Below are 21,750 nucleotides of genomic sequence, written 5' to 3' on the forward strand. Positions count from 1 at the left end.
TGTGTTGGATTTCTAAATAAACCCATTTAGTTTAGTTTAGGGCAATTCATTTAGTCAATCTTTTACTCACATGTCAATAAGTTTACTGATTAGGAGTGACACATATGCATGCATGAAATAAGGCAAAACATCAACCAAGAATAATACATTTTTAATTTATTTATTTATTTATAGATTCTTATACAGCGCAGCAGATTACGTTGAGCTTTACCACAGTAGACAGTGATAAAACAAACTGGGTAACAACAGACAAACTTGGAGGTAGGAGGGCCCTGCTGCAAGCTTACAATCTGTAGGTTACATAGGAGGGAAACACAAGGACAGGCACCAGTAAGAAAATTGCAGTCCCACCAAGTTACAAGTCCAGAAGGGAAGCTATATAATACATAAGTGCCTCAGAGGGTTATGCGTGTGGTACTTAAATATGATAGGCTTGCCTGAAGAGGTGAGTTTTCAGGGAACACTTGAAAGTCTGGAGTCTAGTGGAGAGTCTTACTGTGCGTGGAAGGGCATTCCATAGGATGGGAGCATTTTTCAATGTAAGGATCTCTTGGGGTTTGTTCCTTGGGATTAGGAGATTGTGTGAATTACAGTAGGTGGCATAAAATTCATAGGCAAATGCAGGTTGATTTCTGGTTGCATAGAAACCCCCCATCTCTTGGCAAGTGCCTTAAATAATGACAACAATAGCAATAGTATATAATATGATCAACAGAGCTGCCACCACATCATGCGGTGTAAGGGACAGAGCAGAGCTGCTGCAAATGCCCAGAATACCAGCTTCCTCCACCACATTTACTGTATGTGTGGATCTGAGCCCTCAAACATCGCAATGGACCAGAGAGTAGCTGCCAGGAAGAAGAGAAAGAAGCTTTACCATAAAGTGGGAGATTGTAAACTTAGAAAGGGCAGTACTGGTTCTATTATGTTTATTTATTATTATTATTAATATTATTATTATTATTATTATTATTATTATTATTATTATATGTTTAACCTATTCCTGACCACTTATCTTATTTAAATGTTTGAAACAGCCTAAACAATAGACCATCTGTACTGTTAAATATTAATACTGTATTCTATACAGTATACAGTGGGAGATTTTGGAGTATATTTAGAAACCCCCCCTCTAAAAAATCCTGTGTTTGTCACTGAAATGAGTTCCTTTCTTATAAGATACAGACCTAGTACACACATATTACTCTCTCAGTTCCAATAGTGAGATCAGTTTTCTTTAAACAACTAAAATAGGTCACTCATGTTCCCACTAAGCTGTGAAATACGATTTAGTGGAACTATGAAAGAACTTGGATAAGGTCCAAAACAGGTGCTGATCTGATCTGATATTTCATCTTCTATGAGACATTGTCTTAGGTGGATACCAGCACATACCATACTGGTCGGTCTCTGCAGTTGGTGATGAAACTTACTCACACCCACAAATTACTGTGAATGAATTCCTGCAACTGATTCAGACCAATACCACACATCAGCTGGAGACTGAAGATGTTCCTTAACATGGTGACAGGTGAGAATTATCTTTTCATTTCTGCATTTGCTCATAAGGTTGTGTAGGTTGGTCTTAATTGTTGAAAGAAAAGAGAGGAAGAGTTTGCACAGGCTTAGTGACATGGGAACTGGGAACCATCCCACCGTGTGGGTACGATTTACTGCACCAGCTGACAGCAAGCGGCACTGACCTCTAACATACTTATGCCAACCACACTCACACCTACTGTAACTAGTGTCCTCTGATAGCCATTCAGCTCAACGTCTTTTACCTTGCACCACCAGCTACTTTCTACATGGACCTTCTAACATGACGCATTCCAGGAGGAACAAAATTCATATAGGGGAGCCCAACCAACTGCCACCCCAAACACTGCCAAACACAGTCTGGGACTCACTGGCAGTTGGTGGGGCTACCCTATTTGAATTTCGGACTGTTCTGCAGCCCCCACCTCTGCAACTGCCACCGACAAGGAAGTCCAGGAACAGAGCGTGTTGTCCCTCCTGGAATGGGTCAAGTTGGGAGGTATGCACCAGTTACTCTCTGCATGGTAATGGCTTCTCTAAGAGCGGCTCCCACACAGCTACAGCAAAAACGGGTAGAATTTCCTCCAAACCAACTCAGGCATTGTCCCTTGCTGAGATAGTGTGCAATTATTACCTACAACAAGAATATACTGTATACAGTAAGTCTATTTGTCGCACAGAGCTTTCCACACTGTACTGATTTATAACTTTGAGCAGGCTAAAAGCCAAAGATTGTCTCAAATCTTTGGATAATAGATCTGACTCCTTATATAATTGTATGCGCATAACTACGTGTAATCATGGTAGATAATGATGTATTCGAGTATAGTCTCCCTGAAGTTTGAGTTTGTTTGGCTTAATTACAATTTGTCTTCTCTTTGAAAGCGGTCAATACATATATTTTCAATTTGTTCCCTTATCCCCAAGGTTTATGTACCACTAATAATTGTTTAGAATTTAATAAGACAATACACAAAGACTGTTCTTGTCTGTACACTCTCTCATTTGGGTAGGAAAAAACCTGATCTCGGCTGCAATGCCTTTGGGTAACAGACTGTAGCGGGCTTGCCACCCAAACAGCAGAAGTGATATTCTTAATCTCTTTTTTTGTATATGATGATTATGTGTGTCACAGTATCATTCTTGGCTTCAATACAAGTATAAGCCATTGAAAGTAACAGTGACTACCAATAGTACTCACCATTCAATCTGCTAATGACTACTTCATATTTGTCTGCAATGCTTTGGGAACAGACAATGAGATTTTCTTGACCCACAAAAAAGATGCGAAGCAGCATCTTATCACATTATCGTTGACTTTCTTTTTCACATGTGTTTACCATTCACTTATTTGCTTTGCGTCATTAGATCACGTTGATTCCACCTTTCTTTTTTGTGTATTGTGTTATAGATCAGGTGATATCTATTCATGTATCAACCAGTCTTAAGGCAGCACTGCGCCCAGAACTACAGTCGCTATTTCCCCTTCTTTCCAATATCTTATCACATATTTATAGATTTGTATAACTGAATATGAACCTGCTTGAAGTCCAAAAGGGTTATGGTTTGACCCTCTAATCTGGTTTTAGATAGGCAGATAATTCTATCAATAATATATGTTGTGTACTATATTTTTTCTAAGGATATTATTAAAAGTTCTGTTTTAAATATTACAATTTATCATAACTCAAGAGTGCCCCAAAAAATACATATTTTTGTCTGCAGAACTTTTATGTTTGCAAGGAGGGCCTTCCTCCCTGGTCTTAATTGTTCCAAGTACTGTACTAACCCGATCAAACCAGAAACCAAAGGATTGATTGCAGTAGCGTAACTACAATATGTGCACCCCCCCAGCCACTAAAATTTGTGCACCCCCTCCTCACTGCTGCATCTGCCCCCACCCGGTCCATTGCTGCTACACTGCCGGGCCTGCCGGGACCAGCAAATCCTCCTGTCTCCAGTCCCAGCATTCCTCCTGTTACAATTAAAATGTCCCTTGCAAAATGGCTGTCACCTTACAACAGACCAATATTTAGGTATTTAGGTGTCTGCCTCCTCTAGTATCCTTAATAACCATCTGCTGTGAGGGGGCGGCCATTTTGTGAGGGGTATTCATAATGCAAATGAGGAGCACTGGCCAGGCCTATAGCAACAGGTTCGACGGCTGCAAACCCATTAGTCTCCCCCAGGTCAGCATAAGCTTCTTCAGACCCCGCTGCCCCAAAATTTACATAGCGCCTCTGAGCCACCATGGGGTCTGCAGAGCTATTGTTACAATACTGATTGATTGTCGAACTCCAAGCTCTATTCTACAAAGTCGGCAGAGAGTCACTAACAGATCCAGAGTAGCGTAATATTCCGTAGAACGTAAAGCAATGGTACGGGATGGTGCGAAGGTCACTTTGGGTCAATATACTGCGCTTGCGTTAGGTAAGTTGTGCACCTGGGCCTTGTAGACAGACTGAGTAGCAAATGGTCATGAGACATGTTTGCCTCAGTTTTCGCTAGGGTTGCCACCTCATCCCTTTAAAACTGGAGACTTTAATCTGTGGCTGATTAAAAAACTACAGTTGTAACGAAGTCTGATGGCTGTTTAAAAAAAACACAGTTGATATTGAGTCTTGAAGTGAGCCAGCCACAGAACCTGTGTAATTTAAAGGGATGAGGTGGCAACCCTAGTTAAAACAATGTTAATATTAAATGCTGTATATTTTGTTGATTTGTCAGGCTGGGAAAAGTTCCCCTCTATGATAATAGCGCTGGTTGTGCTTTTTCTGTCCATTATCGTGTTCCGCCAAAAGAGAAAGGGGAGGCTTCCTCCTGGCCCACGTGCCCTGCCTGTACTGGGCAACCTTCACCAGCTGGACACCAAGGACTTGGTCAAGTCACTGAAAAAGGTAACTGGCACTGTTTATTAGTCTGATTATGAGTTTATTCATCTGCAACCAGGACCACAGTACACCAACAAATAAGCTTCTTCAAATGTTTGATGTACAGTATTAATAGTGAACGGGGGAATTGGTGCAGGGAATAGATGACTGTATATGTGTGTGAGTAGTGGCAGAGACATGTGTGTGATTGAATACAAAAATGGGTATAAAATAAAAAAATGTCTTTCTTATATATTGCTTTAAATTATACATTACATACTGTGTACAATATATCACCCTTAGGTCCAGATGTACTAAGTTTGAAAAGTTATAAAATGGAGAGTGCTAAACCACCAGCCAATCAGCTCCTACCTGCCATGTCACAGGCTGCGTTTAAAAAATGACAGGTAGGATCTGGTTGGTTGGTGGTTTATCACTCTCCATTGTGTCACTTTTCAAGGCTTAGTACATCTCGGCCTTAGTTTATTATTTCTAAAACAAGTTAGAAGTCCGTCAAAATGACAGCTTCTACAATGTATTTTCACTTGGAGCTGCAACAGTTTCTACTTTCACTTTGAGCTGTGAGAGTTTTTAGCCCACAAACTGTCCACCCTACCCCGGTCCCTATATGCTCCTACCTCCAATCTCTGTCTTCACAGATCCCTCTCTTCATATCCTGTAGGTTTGAAACAAATCAGTGTGCCTGCAAAAATTGTTTTCACTTTCTGTCATGACATCTTTTAGCACATAAAGGAGTAATTTGACCTCTAGTGGTTAGTGGCAGTACTTCACCTCAACGAGGTGAAGCAGTAGTGATAGATAGATAGATAGATAGATAGATAGATAGATAGATAGATAGATAGATAGATAGATAGATAGATAGATAGATAGAAAGATAGATATGTAGAGGATCCAATCAGGTGAAGGAACCAAACACGGCACTGGAGGACTTGTTAAAAGGTGGCTTTTATTACCTCAACGTTTCGAGGCTTGTCGCCCTGTCGTCAGGAGGAATATATATATAGACGACAAAGAGAAAAACCGCACTCCACTTAAATTTGTATTGGGTGGGTGCTAGATCCCATACAAGGAGATTTTATATACAGCTTTCCCCAATGGAGGAGAAAAGAAATCTGCACACCACAAAAAAATTACTCAAAATCATTTATAAAAATCTTTTCAAATGAGAGGTGATCAAACACATGGCAATATATTGCATAAAAAGAGCTGTAGGTTACTTATCCATAACGGGTTAGTATCATAGAGCCCGTGGAAGCCCACGCTGGTCCCATAACCATAGTTGCTCGACAGCCTGTTTCGGTGGGGTGTCCACCTTTTTCAAGAGCACACTGTCTAATGAACATATGCCATATAAATAGGACCCAGGGGCCCGCCATAATCAGCACAACATAACTCACCTGATAACGCTGCTTGGTGACCATCTGTTAGGACTCACTCCACGCTGGGGAACTGCTGCTGAGACGCAAACACAGCGGGCTGTGACACGCACGGACTTCCGCTTCCGGTTTGTCTCAGGTAATCATACTGGGCACCCGTCTTGTCTCCAACACTGAGCTGGAAGAGAGAGCTCCAGCGCCAAGACCACATCAAGTAGCCCTCACGCTGTGCTCAATCCCATTCCGTCCTATACCAATACTGGCGCGCTAGAACGCAGGGAGACTGGCCGTGGAACGCACAGCCATGTCTCCCGCGTCAACCAATCACGCACTGTATACTGGGTCATGTGCTCGCAGGATCTGTGCGTATCCGGGTCCTGTCCTTGGAACGCACAGCCATAATAATGACAGTGACCTGTCAATGGAGAAATAGTAAAACCGGTAACCCAAATAATAACATTAGATCATAATCAGCTGGTGGGTTACATTGACCTAGAGCCAGGTTAAAGAGTTTATGCTGCGCTGGAAATGGTAGACATCTGGTCCTAAAACACAACCTATTCAGGTGAAACCAACCACCACTGCGTGACACATTACATAAATAAAAAAAACAATAATAAATATATGTACATATATAATATATGTGCATATATAAATGTGCAAGATCCAATGGACATGACTTCACAAGCAAAGAGCTAAGAACATATGAGACAGAATGACACTGATATACAATACTTAGATCTATGTATATAGGTCCATGCGAGCAATCCCACTAAAGAAATACAGTATTTTCATATTCATTTCCTCGTTCAGACCTGAGGGGTTGAGCAAGTTAAGATTATAGATAAACTTGCTTTTTTCTGTAGAAGGGTTAAATGACGGTCTCTACCTCTATTAGGGTTTTTGACATGATGTAAGGGCATATATATATATATATATATATATATATATATATATATATATATATATATATATATATATATATATATATATATAGTACTTGTGTAAAATAAGATGCACTCACCGGTCTTCTCAGTTTTGCAAAAGGTATTTAATACATACCACCAAAGTTCACATGACAGTGGGTTATGGTCGACGTTTCGGTCTACTGGCGAGACCTTTTTCAAGACCTGCCTCTCCTGCCCTCCTCAGTGTTGGCACACTGAGGAGGGCAGGAGAGGCAGGTCTTGAAAAAGGTCTCGCCAGTAGACCGAAACGTCGACCATAACCCACTGTCATGTGAACTTTGGTGGTATGTATTAAATACCTTTTGCAAAACTGAGAAGACCGGTGAGTGCATCTTATTTTACACAAGGACTGTGTTTGCTGGAGTATCTGTTGGTATTCCATCTGGATTTGGACACCCCGGCAGTTTACATTGTGGAGGAGTAGTGCTGTCCTATTTGGATGAATATATATATATATATATATATATATATATATATATATATATATATATATATATATATATATATATATATGGTCTTCTCCATCCTGATTGAGTTGAACAGCGGTTATCGTGTCTGATGTATAATCATTCTGTTATGTTTTAATACATTTTTATATAAAAAACCTATACACTGAAGAATTAGCTTTTAAGGTGTGGTTAAGTGCACTCCACATCTATTCATCTATATATCTATCTATCTATCTATCTATCTATCTATCTATCTATCTATCTATCTGTCTATCTATCTATATGTTGTTTATATAGCCACGTGTATTCATCTATTCTCATTTTGTTTCTACTGTTAACAAACCTGCAGCTGAGTAACATATACGGCCCAGTCTTCACTATCCACCTAGGACCGCAGCCTAATGTTGTCCTGTACGGCTACGAGGCGGTGAAGGAAGCATTGGTAGAACAAGCAGACAATTTCAGCGGCAGGGGGGACTTCCCTGCAGTCCAGAGATTCACACAAGGGAACGGTAAGTTCTGGGATGTGATCAGAGGTAGCCACAGTTTGGCTGTATGACTTTTTATTAATCCACATGTGAAGTCTTCTGAACCTGAATGAAGTGCAATGTAGAAATACCAAATATAACTGACCCCAGTGATCTCCTAAGGAAAACAAAACAAACCTTTAAACTTTTAAGCGTGTTTTTGATCAAAAATAAACTATAGGTATCTTAGTAGTGCACACCAGGTGCCGGATGACGCACCAAAAGTTGGAATCCTAACTGTTCAAATGCCCAACTGACAGCGGCTACTCTGTCAGTTGGGTTCCCTTTCCAGGGAACCGGGAGGGGGCCTCCGATTTCCAGGACCTTCCTGGCCATTCTGGGAGGGTAGGCAACCCGGAATAAGATACAATAACTATCAGAAAACAAGACCATACAGTGGCTGGTGAGTGATGACATTGAAAGCACGCCTATCTCCTGAGGAAATACATTGTTTGCATACTGCAAAGCAGAAAAGGAACAGAACGTACAAACAACTACTTTCCTAAGCAAATAAGAACATGTATCTTCACTAGTTATCTGTAATTAGAGATTAGTACAACTGTGATCTATGGTAAAATCCAGAACTGCATTATTTTTATCGTATTAATTTATCATCAACACTGGTGCTGCGCAGAGAATCCGCAAGGCGTACTCAGTGACAGTGACACTTTAATGTGGCTACACAGTGTCAGATGTCTAAAAATAACATTCTATCCTATTGTACCCTACTGATGCATTGTTCACATAAACATGAATAGTGTATATTGTTGCTGTAAATTGTCATTTTCAACAAAAGTAAAATACTGTATTATTCATTTCTATATAAAATGTGTGCACTATACCCCACTACAATAACAGCTGCCAGTAGTTATTTTTTAAAATTATTTCCCTTTTTTAATGCAAACTATGTGAGCTGTATCCCACTGCACCTTTGGGCAGTGGGGTACAGCTCTGTACTTAGTACAGTTGGGTTGTGACGTGTGCAGTTCGGTCACATGTGATATACTGTATATATACAAAGTCTTCTCTGCCACTATGAAAGACTGGGTTCTTTACATGTAGCCATCTAGCAACAGACACTATTTTATCTGGCACCCTACCTGGTGCCCTAAATATTGCACCTCTTACATTCTAATCTGGCACTTCTGTGGCTTACCTCACAACATATGCAGGCAGGGACATAGAGTGCACCACAGGCATGCTTCGAAATTTTAGGGGGCATGGCCTACCGGAAAAGGGGCATGGCCTATGCCCACGATGCTGCCGCGAGGCCACGCTCAGCAGCTCCATGAGTTGCTGGCTATGCCCCCAGCCCCTCTGGCTACAGGTACAGATGCTGTGCGCATGCGCACAGCATCTTTCCATGGATAATAGGGGGGGGGGGCACTCCCAGACAGAATAAAAACCTCCCCCTTGCAAATGTACAAATAAATTGTGAAAACATCGCTTTTCGCTATCCTATTGCACATCCATATGAAATTCATGAACCATTGAATGATCAACTATGAATAACCCCCCTTGTGTGACTTTCTCCAGGCCTCTACATTCCAACCATAGGACAGCTGGCACTGGTTTCCCTGCTGTGCTACCCACAGGAGTGTGTTGAAAAAAACAATTAAAACATCTGTGGCCAGTTGCCAAAAGAAGTCGTTGTCCCATCATCCCCCCACAAAAAAAAGCATGGAAGCTGCTGGTTTACTTGCAGGGGCACATGGGGTAATCCTCTGGGTCACCTCTCTTTCCAGGCCAACTGCCCAGCTGGTCCAGATGATTTTTGTGTGGTGCTGGTGTACTTATTGCTTGGCTGGTGGCCTCCCCAGATGATTTGGGGTCAGGATCCACAAATCATTCTTTCAAATTGCTTGCTACAGTGAAAGATACGGCTCATGGATAATTAAGTCCTTCAGTTTGGCATAATGGGGGAAATTTACTAAAGGAAATTTGTAAAAAATAGGTGTACTTGTATCCAGAAATAAACTTATTTTTGATACTTACTATCCCGAAAATACGGCAATTCGTATTCATATTGATAGCACATCAATACGAATACGAATTGCCGTATTTTTGGGATAGTAAATATCAAAAATGAGTGTATTTCTGGATACAAATACACCTATTTTTTTTACAAATTTCCTTTACTAAATTTCCCCCAATGTGTCCCCTCCATCCACTCAACCCACTGATGGAACAGGGTTGCCAGTTGATCACAAGTCCAGAATATGCATCAGAGGCACTGTGTTGTAAACATTTGAATTTCTGTTTGTACGCCTCGGGCGTGATGTTTAAATGCTTCAGCAAAGCTGGATAAGTAGCTTTATAATTGCTGTATAGTTCCTGGGGAAGGTCTGTCAATGCTTCCAAAGCTCTCGCTCTCAGTCCAGGGATTAAATAGCTGACCCACTGGGATCCAGTGCCAACTGTCAGCAAATCTGGATCCCAGTGGGTCTCCAACTTTCTCCAGCTCTGGGCATGCCGGGGTCTGTTCCTTCTTGAATCTACAGTATGACTGCATACTGGTTGTAGACTTTGGTGAGTTCCAGCTGGTGCTGATGGTCCACTGCAGCTTGTTGTTCTGTAAATTCCCTGTCAAGTAGTCACTCAGCAGATTTTTGATCATGATCCTTAGCTTCATGGTCCTCCTCGTTTAGCCTAGGGTTGACACAGTGTCTACAATACATCCTTCACATGTTTGAGAGCAGTCCGTAATTATCTGTCCAAGTCAGCTTCCTCACTGGAGTCATTAGGGGTGTCTGAACGCCGCTGGGTCTTAGTAGTGCTGCCCTCTACCTGAGGATCTCCTCCAACAGAGTTTGCTTCAGCCGGAACACTTTTCACATCCTGAAATTCTGCTGCTTTTTCGGGCTTTCCTTTTATCCCCCTTGCACACTAGTTCTTTCTGAGAACATTACCTCTTATAAGTTAAGATAAGTCACGTTTTCAAAACCTAGAAATCAGTCAAACCAAAGTTGTACAAACAAGTAAAGTTATAGTATGTAACAGAGCTGGATCCATTATCTCTGGAGTGAGTGCCATGCTTCCCATGACAGTGTGGGCCTGAGGTGGATGATGCTGGAGTCATGGGTACAGTAATATGCAAAGTCTAGTTTCTCTAATGTACCATATGTGCAAGCATTAGGACGCCCAGTTTTAGCATCCATGGACTCAATGTGGTTCTAAACACTCCAAAAATTGTTGTACCATTGCACAGACCATAGACAGTTGCACGTGCATATGGTGGGTGCAGTATCTCCATCTGAACATGACCTCTGTGCAAATGACTATGCTTCTTAGAATATACCCGCTGGCAGTGGTATTCCCATACACAGCATTGAGATCATTCTTTTTGTGTTTCGGTTTGGCCACATCCTAGTCACCACCTGGGAATGACAACTGTTTTTCTGTCACTTACAGTATCTGTTATCGTTTGAATGGATTGCAACAGCCCTGTGTAGCCATGGCTGTACTGTCCATCTGGCCATCCCGGCAAATGCCAAAAGGGCTAATGGGCCTGTCCAGCCACAGAGAGAGACTGGGCTACCCAAGCATCTCAGCCTACTGGCACTCAGCTTGGCTGCCATGCTACCATAGACAGGGGCTGGCCGAGCAGCCAGTGCCCAGTGACTCGCATCATTCCCCCATAAGCGGTAACCATGCCCTCTTTTCGGGCATATACAGTATATAACAGCCCTTATGTAGTCTGTCCTCGTGTAACAGATTTGTCATAAAGATGTGACATCATCATTACACTTGGATGGCGCACACCTCTGAATCAGGCCTGGTGTGAGGACCATACTAATTGGGAAGAAATAAAGGATTATAGGGAATCTTCTATGGGCACTAATGGGTGGTGTAGCGGATCCTGTTCCAGTTGGAAATCTGTATCGGTAAAATTAAAACAAAGAAAAGGGGCTCAGTGATAACTAGAGAGGAACCACTGCCTTGCTGCTGGTCATGTTGTAAAAGAAAACACTGAATAAATCCAAGACACAGTACTGGACTTCATTTTAACTTTAGTATTAAAAAGACTATATGATGGGTCCGGATACGGTCATTAGTTCGACATACATTGGGTCGACCACTGAAGGTCAACTTAGGATGACACATGACATACAGTAGGTCAACATTTCTAAGGTCGACAGGGTGGGAAGGTCAACACAAGCATTTGGTCGACAGTCAATAGATCGACATTAGTTTTTTTTTAAATTTAGCCGACATGTACCAACAGGTGATATTTCATGCCCTACCAACCACTAAGGCAGGGCTCGGCAATAGCGGCCCTCCAGCTGTTGATGAACTACACATACCAGCATGCCTTGCATCAGTTTCAGCATGGCCACATAGCAAAACTAATGCAAAGCATCCTGGGATGTGTAGGCCACTATTGCCCAGCCCTGCACTAAGGTGTGGTGGGAGACTAAAATTGTGTACCGAGTGCCCAAAGCAGGGCGAGCATAGCGAGCACAGTAAGGGGACGCAGTGAACTTCGGGACAAAAAAAAGTGAAAACTTATGTTGACCTTTTGACTGTCAACCTTCTCATTGTAGACCTTTCAACCCTGTATTCATTTGCCATGTCGACCTATTTCATAAGTCGACCTAAAAATTGTCGACCTAATAGGGGTCAACCCAATTACCCTTACCCGATAGGTCTTCATAAGGTTCCTATACACTAGGGTGATTTACATGTGATTTAGTCACTTTATTTGCAATTGCGAAGATAAATTAATATAATAAATATTTAAATAAATTGTATGCAAAATTACTGGTTGCTCAAAGGGAAGGAGGGGGAGCATCTTTAGGGCCTGATGCAATGCTGGTGTTCAGGGCGTTGAGATGGCCTAAGAGATGTTATAGGAGCGGCATTGGGATGCTGCTGAAGGGTTTTCATACACTGATGCTCCATTGTTGGAGGCCATGCTCAACATCGGTTCTGATGGTGGAATTTATGGCACCAGGAGGTAAAACAGCATCTCAGTCCTTGCACATTCGTTCTGGATGTACCCTAGCAAAAGAGATTTCTAGTAGCATTTGCATAATGTAACATACCAGCCACGTCTTGGAATCGGTGCCACCACTATGCATGTAACAATTCATTATCTAAAGATGAAGGGGATATAAGAGGCTCGGTTAAGCTAATATTGGCCTCTTCAGTTTAATGATGGGTATAATGCAATTACACTGCTCAAAAAAATAAAGTGAACACTTAAACAACACAATGTAACTCCAAGTCAATCACACTTCTGTGAAATCAAACTGTCCACTTAGGAAGCTACACTGATTGACAATCAATTTTGCATGCTGTTGTGCAAATGGAATAGACAGCAGGTGGAAATTATAGGCAATTAGCAAGACACCCCCAATAAAGGCGTTGTTCTGCAGGTAGTGACCACAGACCACTTCTCAGCTCCTTTGCTTTCTGGCTGATGTTTTGGTCACCTGAAAGCTGGTGGTGCTTTCACTCTAGCATGAGACAGAGTCTACAACCCACACAAGTGGCTCAGGTAGTGCAGCTCATCCAGGATGGCACATCAATGCTAGCTGTGGCAAGAAGGTTTGCTGTGTCTGTCAGCGTAGTGGCCAGAGCATGGAGGCACTACCAGGAGACAGGCCAGTACATCAGGAGACGTGGAGGAGGCCGTAGGAGGGCAACAACCCAGCAGAAGGGCCGCTACCTCCACCTTTGTGCAAGGAGGAACAGGAGCACTGCCAGCAAAATGAAGTGTGGACCCCGGAAAGGAAAAAAACGCTGTTACCTTACTATGCACAGCTATCACCGGTTCCCAGCAAATCTTCTCTGTATTCAGTCAGGAGTCTTCTCGCTTCTGCGGGATGGGCAGCAAAGACCAGACAATGCGGATATAATTTTGACCTTTTATTCTGGGCCTGCAACTAGGGGCGCCAGCCTTTTTAGCCTTAAGAAAGGCGAATACCTCAACACAAATTACAACAATACAAGAATACAAGTACGGAATCACTATACACAAAATCGAGATCTTTCAACAATAATTACTGTAATAACTGGGTAACAAATTTAAAAATCAGCATTAGCTAGATGCACCGGTGCACAGAGACTATTTGGTATTCGCAGTGTTACTACCCAACAGAGGAAGTTGTCCGACTCCTTTCCGACTATATGGCTAACGGTATGCCTATACCAATTAAGTACACTTGTATGACGTTGGAAGCAGTATCACCACCGAAGCCGAACGAGAGTTGCAACTCACACTTTTAAATTACACAGATACTCATAGAAGATAACTCAAACATCACAGTATAACAGAACCTTATGTACCCGGGTACTCTTTATTGCTAAGGCCGGCCAGTCCTGAGTTAATCAGCTAGTGACCTACTGACACTTTGACTGCTATAATCCAAGTCACAAACAGAGTCTTGTTCCCCATTTATTTCCCAGGTCTATCTATAGGGGTTAGCTGTGGGAAGGACGGTTGCGTAAGGTTCCAGTAGGCTCCCGGTAATGGAATGGGTAGGGGCTTTTCTGAGCTGATCCTGGGGACGGGACTAGAGTACCTGTTAATTGCTGCCAACTCCAGTTGACTCTTCACCGGCCACTGTGCACCCATCCAGGGATCGCTAGAGTGGGCGCAAAGCGTTACCCCACTCAGCTGCACTGGGTCTCAGCTACTGGTGGGCTCTGCCCCTGCTGCTGGGCTCTGTGACGGCATGCTGGGCTCATGCTACTGCTGAGTTTGGCTGGTGCTGGGCTCTGCTGCTGGGCAGTGTGGACGTGTGTCAGGGCCCACACTGTTGTTACTGCTGCAGGGAGGAGGTGGATTGCCACCAGGCACACTACTGCCGCCTCTCCCCCGTTCTGCTCCCGGTGCGGCCGTGACATCACTCCGCCCTCGACTGCCACCCACTGTGCTCCCGCCGGCTGTGTCTCTCCCGTCACTGAGGTCGGGGCTCTAGTTGCGGCACACACCCGGTGCCTCACTCTTTACACTCCACTTCTCCACACGGGTCTCCTTGCTTCCTCTCTTCCTCCCCTTCTGGCCTCCCTCTCTCCAATCACCTCAGGCTCCCGTCTGTCACTCACAGGCTGCTGCTGCATTAACCCCCTATTAGCTGGTGTACTACACATGTGTCTACTCAAACAGCCAGAAAGAGACTCCATTAGAGTGGCATGAGGGCCTGACATCCACAGGTGGGGGTTGTGCTTATAGCCCAACACCATGCAGGACATTTGGCATTTGCCAGAGAACACTGGTGCCACTGGTGCCCTGTGCTCTTTACAGGTGAAAGCAGGTTCACACTGAGCACGTGACAGACGTGACAGAGTCTGGAGACACCAAGGAGAATGTTCTGCTGCCTGCAACATCCTCCAGCATGACGCATTTGGCAGTGGGTCAGTAATGGTGTTGGGTGGCATTTCTTTGGGGGGCCGCACAGCCCTCCATGTGGTAGCCTGACTGCCATTAGGTACCAAGATGAGATCCTCAGACCCCTTGTGAGACCATATGCTGGTGCGGTTGGCCCTTGGTTCCTAATGCAAAGCAATGCTAGACCTCATGGGGCTGGAGTGTGTCAGAAGTTCCTGCAAGGTGAAGGCATTGATGCTTTGGACTGGCCCGATCATTCCCCAGACCTGAATCCAATTGAGCACATCTAGGACGTCATGTCTCGCTCCATCCACCAATGCCACATTGCACCACAGACTGTCCAGGAGTTGGCGGATGCTTTAGTCCAGGTCTGGCAAGAGATCCCTCAAGAGGCCATCCATAACCTCAACAGGAGCATGCCCAGGCATTGTAAGGGAGGGGGGGGGGTCATACAGGCACGTGGAGGACACACAAACTACTGAGCCTCATTTTGACTTGTTTTAAGGACATTACATCAAAGTTGGACCAGCCTGTAGAGTGTTTTTCCAGTTTAATTTTGAGTGTGATTTCAAATCCAGACCTCCTTGGGTTAATAAACTTGATTGCCATTGATCATTTTTGTGTGGATTTTGTTGTCAGCACATTCAACTATGTAAAGAACAAAGTATTTAGTAAGAATATTTAATTCATTCAGATCTAGGGTGTGTTATGTTAGTGTTCCCTATATTTTTTTGAGCAGTGTATTATTTGGTAATGAATTACACAATAAAATAACAAGAGAAAGCGAGGCAAGTACTGAAAACATTTACCCGCAACGAGAAAACTCACAACACACGTTGTGTTGTGCTTTTACTGGCTTCACTCCCAGTTCAGGTAACAGCATGTGACAAAGTCCAGTACAGTATATCCCATTTCTCCATCCTTTGTGGTCACAGCTTCACAATGATGGTATTAGTGTCATTATTGCCAGGGATAAGTACTCATGTTCTCCAATTACTGTGCTCCATAATTGCCGATTACACACTTGAATCAAGGTTATTTGTTTAGTAAATATTGTGAGACCTGCAACTGAATTTGAAACTGGATAATTTAATGTTTAAGCTTTAATCCTCTTAGCCCAACATATACCACAGGGCTAAGCAATGTAGAAGAACAAATGGATTTGTCACTATGAATCAGCAAAACCCAGAAAACATCTTCATTTATGCTGTTTTCATCTTATGATTTGCGAATAAATGTCAGGAATAGTACATATAATAGCCACCGTCATAGTATAAACCAATATTGTGCCCTAGACCCGATTCAGGTTAGTACTGTACATAAATCTAATAGCACAGGACCCTTTCTTGGTATTTGCACAAGGAGTCCTGGGTGCTTGCTGATTGACATGCTGTAGTGTTTGTGGGGCAGAGTGGGGATAGTGCTGGGGAGTGGACAGTTCTACGAAATGGGGACAAATAATCCCCGTGGGACAGCTCTGTAGGCACACCTATGGTTTTTTTTGTCACGCCTTGCATTTTCTTGGCATATCCATGAAGCGGCCAGTTACCACCCCAGTTGCCTACTGCCTATCACACACCTTGCAGCATCGCACACAAGCATTACGGACCATATTGCCAATCAGCCGATCGCTCACCAGCGATTAGGTCTGAACTTGTGCGAAAGGAGCCGAATTGTGGGGGTCTGTGCATGGGCGTAATTTAACCTGTGCAAATGCTTTTGGGGCATAGATCGGTACCCATGGATACAGTGCACAGATGGATTGCAAAGATGTAGTGCAGCATAGAGCGGTACCCATGGATACAGTACACAGATGGATAGCAGAGATATAGTGCGGCATAGAGCGGTACCCATGGATACAGTACACAGATGGATAGCAGAGATATAGTGCGGCATAGAGCGGTACCCATGGATACCGTACACAGATGGATAGCAGAGATATAGTGCGGCATAGAGCGGTACCCATGGATACAGTACACAGATGGATAGCAGAGATATAGTGCGGCATAGAGCGGTACCCATGGATACAGTACACAGATGGATAGCAGAGATATAGTGCGGCATAGAGCGGTGCCCATGGATACAGTACACAGATGGATAGCAGAGATATAGTGCGGCATAGAGTGGTACCCATGGATACCGTACACAGATGGATAGCAGAGATATAGTGCAGCATAGAGCGGTACCCATAGATACCGTACACAGATGGATAACAGAGATATAGTGCAGCATAGAGCGGGACCCACAGATACAGAACACAGATGGATGGTGTAGTTGTAGTGCAGCATAGCTGTACCCACACATACATGACACAGATGGCTAGTGGAGATGAAGTGGAGTTCCTCTTATTTCCAGTACATGTATCTCTTAGAGTTTCTTATACTGTAAATATTGGTCTGCTGACAAATGATTAACTTTACTCTTTTGTCTTTGTAACTAATAATCAGCCATAAATACAGAATACAACTTCTGTCACATTTGTATGTATAACCTACAGTAACTTTGATAGAGTGACATTGTTTTTCACTGCCACAGGAATAGTATTCTCCAATGGGGAAAAGTGGAAGACTCTCAGGCGTTTTACCCTTGCCACACTGCGGGATTTTGGTATGGGTAAGAGGAGCATTGAGGAGCGCATTCAGGAGGAGGCTCAATTCCTGCTGGAGGAGTTCAGGAACACAAACAGTAAGTATCACGTGACGCTATTATCATGTCTTTAAAATGCAAGTATTACAAGCATTGCACAGCGAAAGGCGGGGCCACGATGATGCAACCACTTCATCAGGTCCCCGCAGATCCCCTGCCGCATACAGTCACTGCCTAGTGAGTCCATAAACGCCACCCGGCCGAATGTTTGCCCCTCTGCTGCCAAATCCCCTCGATACCATGCGAGGCTATGTGTACCTGCACACATCCAATTGCATGCGACCAAAATCATTTAATGGTCGCTGACCATCAAATTATTTCTCTCCCCTTCTGTAATAAAAGTCAGTCTGCACTGACTTTTATATTCGACGCTGTTTGACGAAGACGGGGTGGGCGCTGATGTCATGTGACGTCAGCCGCCCGCCCCAAGCAGGAATTGCGGAAGCCATTCACTGCTGTGGTTTGCACATGCACAGCAATGCGCATGCACAAACCCTGAACATCGGAGCTTATGCCAAATTCGGATCGCAACGAGCGATCCTGAATCGGCCCCAAAATACTTTCTATCAGGACTTCCTTTTTATATATTATTGGCTTCGTCTGTGTTGAACTTTTTAATTTGTAGTAAAAGAATTTCAACACAGGTGATTGTAAATCAGAAATTAAGAGGGGAGTCCTTGTAATGAGGATTTTGGCCCTTATTCTGGTTGACTTGCAAGACTGTGAAATTCACCCTTGCAAGTCCCCCCAGACGCCGCCCGCAGGGCCGCCCACCCCCACCTTGCTCTCCACGATCCCCTGCACGGCTGTGAATGGCTGATTTGCATAATGATCCATTCGCAGCCTTGGGTGCGGGGGAGACATCATTCGATGGTTGGCGACCATCATATGATTTCTCCAGCGCTCGTAGATCTGAGACACCTCTATGGTGTCTCTGATCTGCGAGCACCCTGTGCGGGAAGCGGACAGGCAGCTGACATCCACTCGCCGAAGCAGACAGGCAGCTGACATCCACTCGCACTCACGTCACCGGGCGATTTGTACGGGAACGCCCAGCATTTTCATGGGAATACCCATGGGCTATGCCCCTCTCCTGCACTGCTAGGTGAAATCGGGATGGCCAACATGTAGTTTGCCCCGTGCCAATGCGTGGCGGACCGATTAGATTAGAATAAGGTCCTTTGTCCCTCCTTCAATGTGTCATGCTGGGAGCTATGGATTGTGTATATTCAATTTAAACTGCTGGATTATATTGGATTCAAACCAATAGTTCAATGATGTCTGGACACGGTTTATAGCTCCACCTACTGTAAGTGAGAGACAACTATTTTCGAAAGTTTTCTTGGGTTAACATGCATTGGGTCGACCATTGAAGGTCGACACATAGATAAGGTCGACAGGGTTGGAAGGTTGACACAAGCATTAGGTTGACAATGTCAAGATCAACAGTCAAAAGGTCGACATGAGTTTTTCACATTTTTTTTAATTTGAGCCGGGTATTACATGCCCTACCATCCACTAGCGGGTGGAGGAGGAATAGAACAGTGTGCCAAGCGCAGCAAGGCACCGTGCCCAAAGGGCGAGGGGACGTGGCACTCTTTTGATGGTGTCCATGTCAACATTCGGTGATTTTTTTTTAAAAGTCATGTCGACCTTTTGACTGCCGCCACCCCGCCAGAGGCAAAACCTGCAACTGTGCACGGCTGTGAATGACATTCTAGCGTAATCACCCACTATCGAATGAATCCCGTCCCCAGCAATGTGCAGCCACTGAGCAAATCTAGACATACTCAACGCTGCAAAGGCCATGGGGGGAAGGAGGCCACCGCCATCGCCGGTTTTGTTAGCACATAAGGCTCACCCAAATGCACTACGATCTGTAGCATGCGCAGCCATTCGATAATAGCTAGGGCTGCGAATTTGCAACTGAACGACTGAGGCTGAATCGGGACCTATGTGCTTTTTGCAAATCAAGTGATTATCGAATGTCTTGAATTGCGCAATAGTGAAACAAATCCGTAAGCATAGCTGTCATAGGGCAGTCAATGCCATTGACAGTAAGCCGGCGGTTAGGGAAGGAAACGTGGTGTTTTCTGGGTGTATTTGTGAAAACGCAGGTGTGCCCAGTCATTTTTTGGGTGGGTATCTGATGTAGACGATGACCACCTCCAGCCCGGTTCTTGAGCAGATTAGTGGAAGCACATGAAAAAAACTGTGGTTCGGTATTTGCGGACGCATCTGCGAAAATATCACTATAAGCTATCAATGCTGAATGAGGCCCAATATAATCACAATTATAATTTTCACATCACACATTTATCATTTTCAAAATGAAGACGTTTCTCCTAAATTCGTTTTTACCTTGAGAATGTAACTTATAGGGGTATAATATAATTTTCTATAAAATCTGTAAAAGAAAAAAAAACTCTAACCTTGAATCTGGAGTTTCTTGTATAATCACACTCTCTTCATGTAAGTTGTCATGTTTACTCAGTCACTTTTGTCCACCTATAGAAACACCCTTTGATGTAACCTTCTTCTTGAGTCGTGCTGTCTCCAATGTCATCTGCTCCATTGTTTTTGGGAAACGGTTTGAATACGAAGACAAGAAATTTCTGACACTTCTTGAACTCATCAATGACAACTTCCAAATATTCAGTTCCGGCTGGGGAAAAGTAAGAGCATAGACCTATTCCTATCATTGTGTCTGCCGCTTGTCAAGATAGCTCCCAAAACTCATAATTCAGTGCACAAATAATGAAACTAATTTTGTGATGTAAAAAAGAAAGTTCCGGAATTATTGTAGCTCACACAGAGCCTAAATTCAAGGTTGCAAGTTAATGGGTTGTACTACAAATATTTCCTTATTCGCCTATCGCACCAGATAGCCCTGTTTGGCATGCAATTGATATTGTGACAACTTATTCGCATTACTAAAATGATGAATGTACAATGCACATGGATGCTGGAGACAGGCATTATGTGGGGTACACACCAGGACGACATCGTGGGCGGGTCTTCAGTGTTTCTTCCGACCCGCTCACGATGACACGGGGGAGGCACGACCCGCTCAGGATGTGCACCGTGAGCGGGTCCGATCCAATGGCGACCCGCACCCGGGAGTATGGTCATTCTTCAGATCCTACCTGCAGCAGGTAGGATCTGGAGAACAACCGACCGGCCCGCGGGACCGCGCATCGGATCAGTATCGGTCCACACCAGGACCGAAAAGGGCCCAATCACCACACAACCCCCCCCCCCCCAGGGTAAACAACCTTTAAAAAACCCCAAAACGCAAGCCCCCCCCCCCGCGCCGCCACAGCAGGAAGTGTTCACTGCCAAGGCACTGCTGCTCCGCTCAGATACGCTGGCATCTGGTGAGTTCTGGCGTCCTGTCACTTTCAGTGCAGCCACGTGGTGGAACAGCAGTCAGCCAGCGGAGGAGAGCCGGGGTGGGCTGGTGGGAGCCGGGTTATGGCAGGGGGGTTACCTCCTGCTGCATCTGTCTGCGCCGTGTCCCGGCTCTCCCGGCTACTGCTGCTAATGAAAAGTGACACTTGGAAAATGGCTGCCCCTATACAGCAGACTAAAAACTGTCTGCAGTAAGGGGGCAGCCATTTTCCGAGTGTCACTTTTTTGTATTAGCAGCGCTGCAGCAGTAGCTGAGAGAGCCGGGCCCAGGGCCCAGCACAGACAGAAGCGCCGGCAGCTAAAGGCAGTGAGTAATAATAGTCCTGCAGCCCGCCACCCCCCCCCCCCCCCGGCGCCCACACCCTCTTAGCGCCTCCCCACCACCGCGGGGGCTGCGGGACTGTAGTTACGCCACTGCAAGTCTCTTTCTGCTTTCGATGCCGAAGCCGAGGAGTCACACATCGGGATCCGATCTCAGCGATTCAGTGTCATTTTCGATTTGATTTCGACTATATAGTCCAAATCGAATTGAAAATTACGCTGAAGCAAACCATGTGTACACAGCATAAGTCATTAATATTTGGAGAATAGCTACATTGCATGTATT

At 44.3% G+C, this 21,750-nt stretch overlaps 1 protein-coding gene across 1 annotated transcript in view; it reads left to right on the forward strand.

Moving 5' to 3' along the window:
- The first annotated feature begins 206 nt into the window (after nucleotides 1-206).
- The window catches only part of LOC146035960 (cytochrome P450 2F3-like), a 30,806-nt gene continuing 9,262 nt past the window's right edge, over nucleotides 207-21,750 (forward strand). The window contains exons 1-5 of the mRNA XM_083159689.1: nucleotides 207-1,531; nucleotides 4,267-4,436; nucleotides 7,573-7,735; nucleotides 17,622-17,771; nucleotides 20,247-20,407. Coding sequence (XP_083015815.1) covers nucleotides 1,510-1,531; nucleotides 4,267-4,436; nucleotides 7,573-7,735; nucleotides 17,622-17,771; nucleotides 20,247-20,407 — 666 coding nt within the window. The 5' untranslated portion in view covers nucleotides 207-1,509. The remainder of the gene's footprint in view (nucleotides 1,532-4,266; nucleotides 4,437-7,572; nucleotides 7,736-17,621; nucleotides 17,772-20,246; nucleotides 20,408-21,750) is intronic.

This window comes from Crinia signifera, chromosome 9, assembly GCF_055691185.1.
Source record: "Crinia signifera chromosome 9, ASM5569118v1, whole genome shotgun sequence".
Taxonomy (NCBI): Eukaryota; Metazoa; Chordata; class Amphibia; order Anura; family Myobatrachidae; genus Crinia; species Crinia signifera.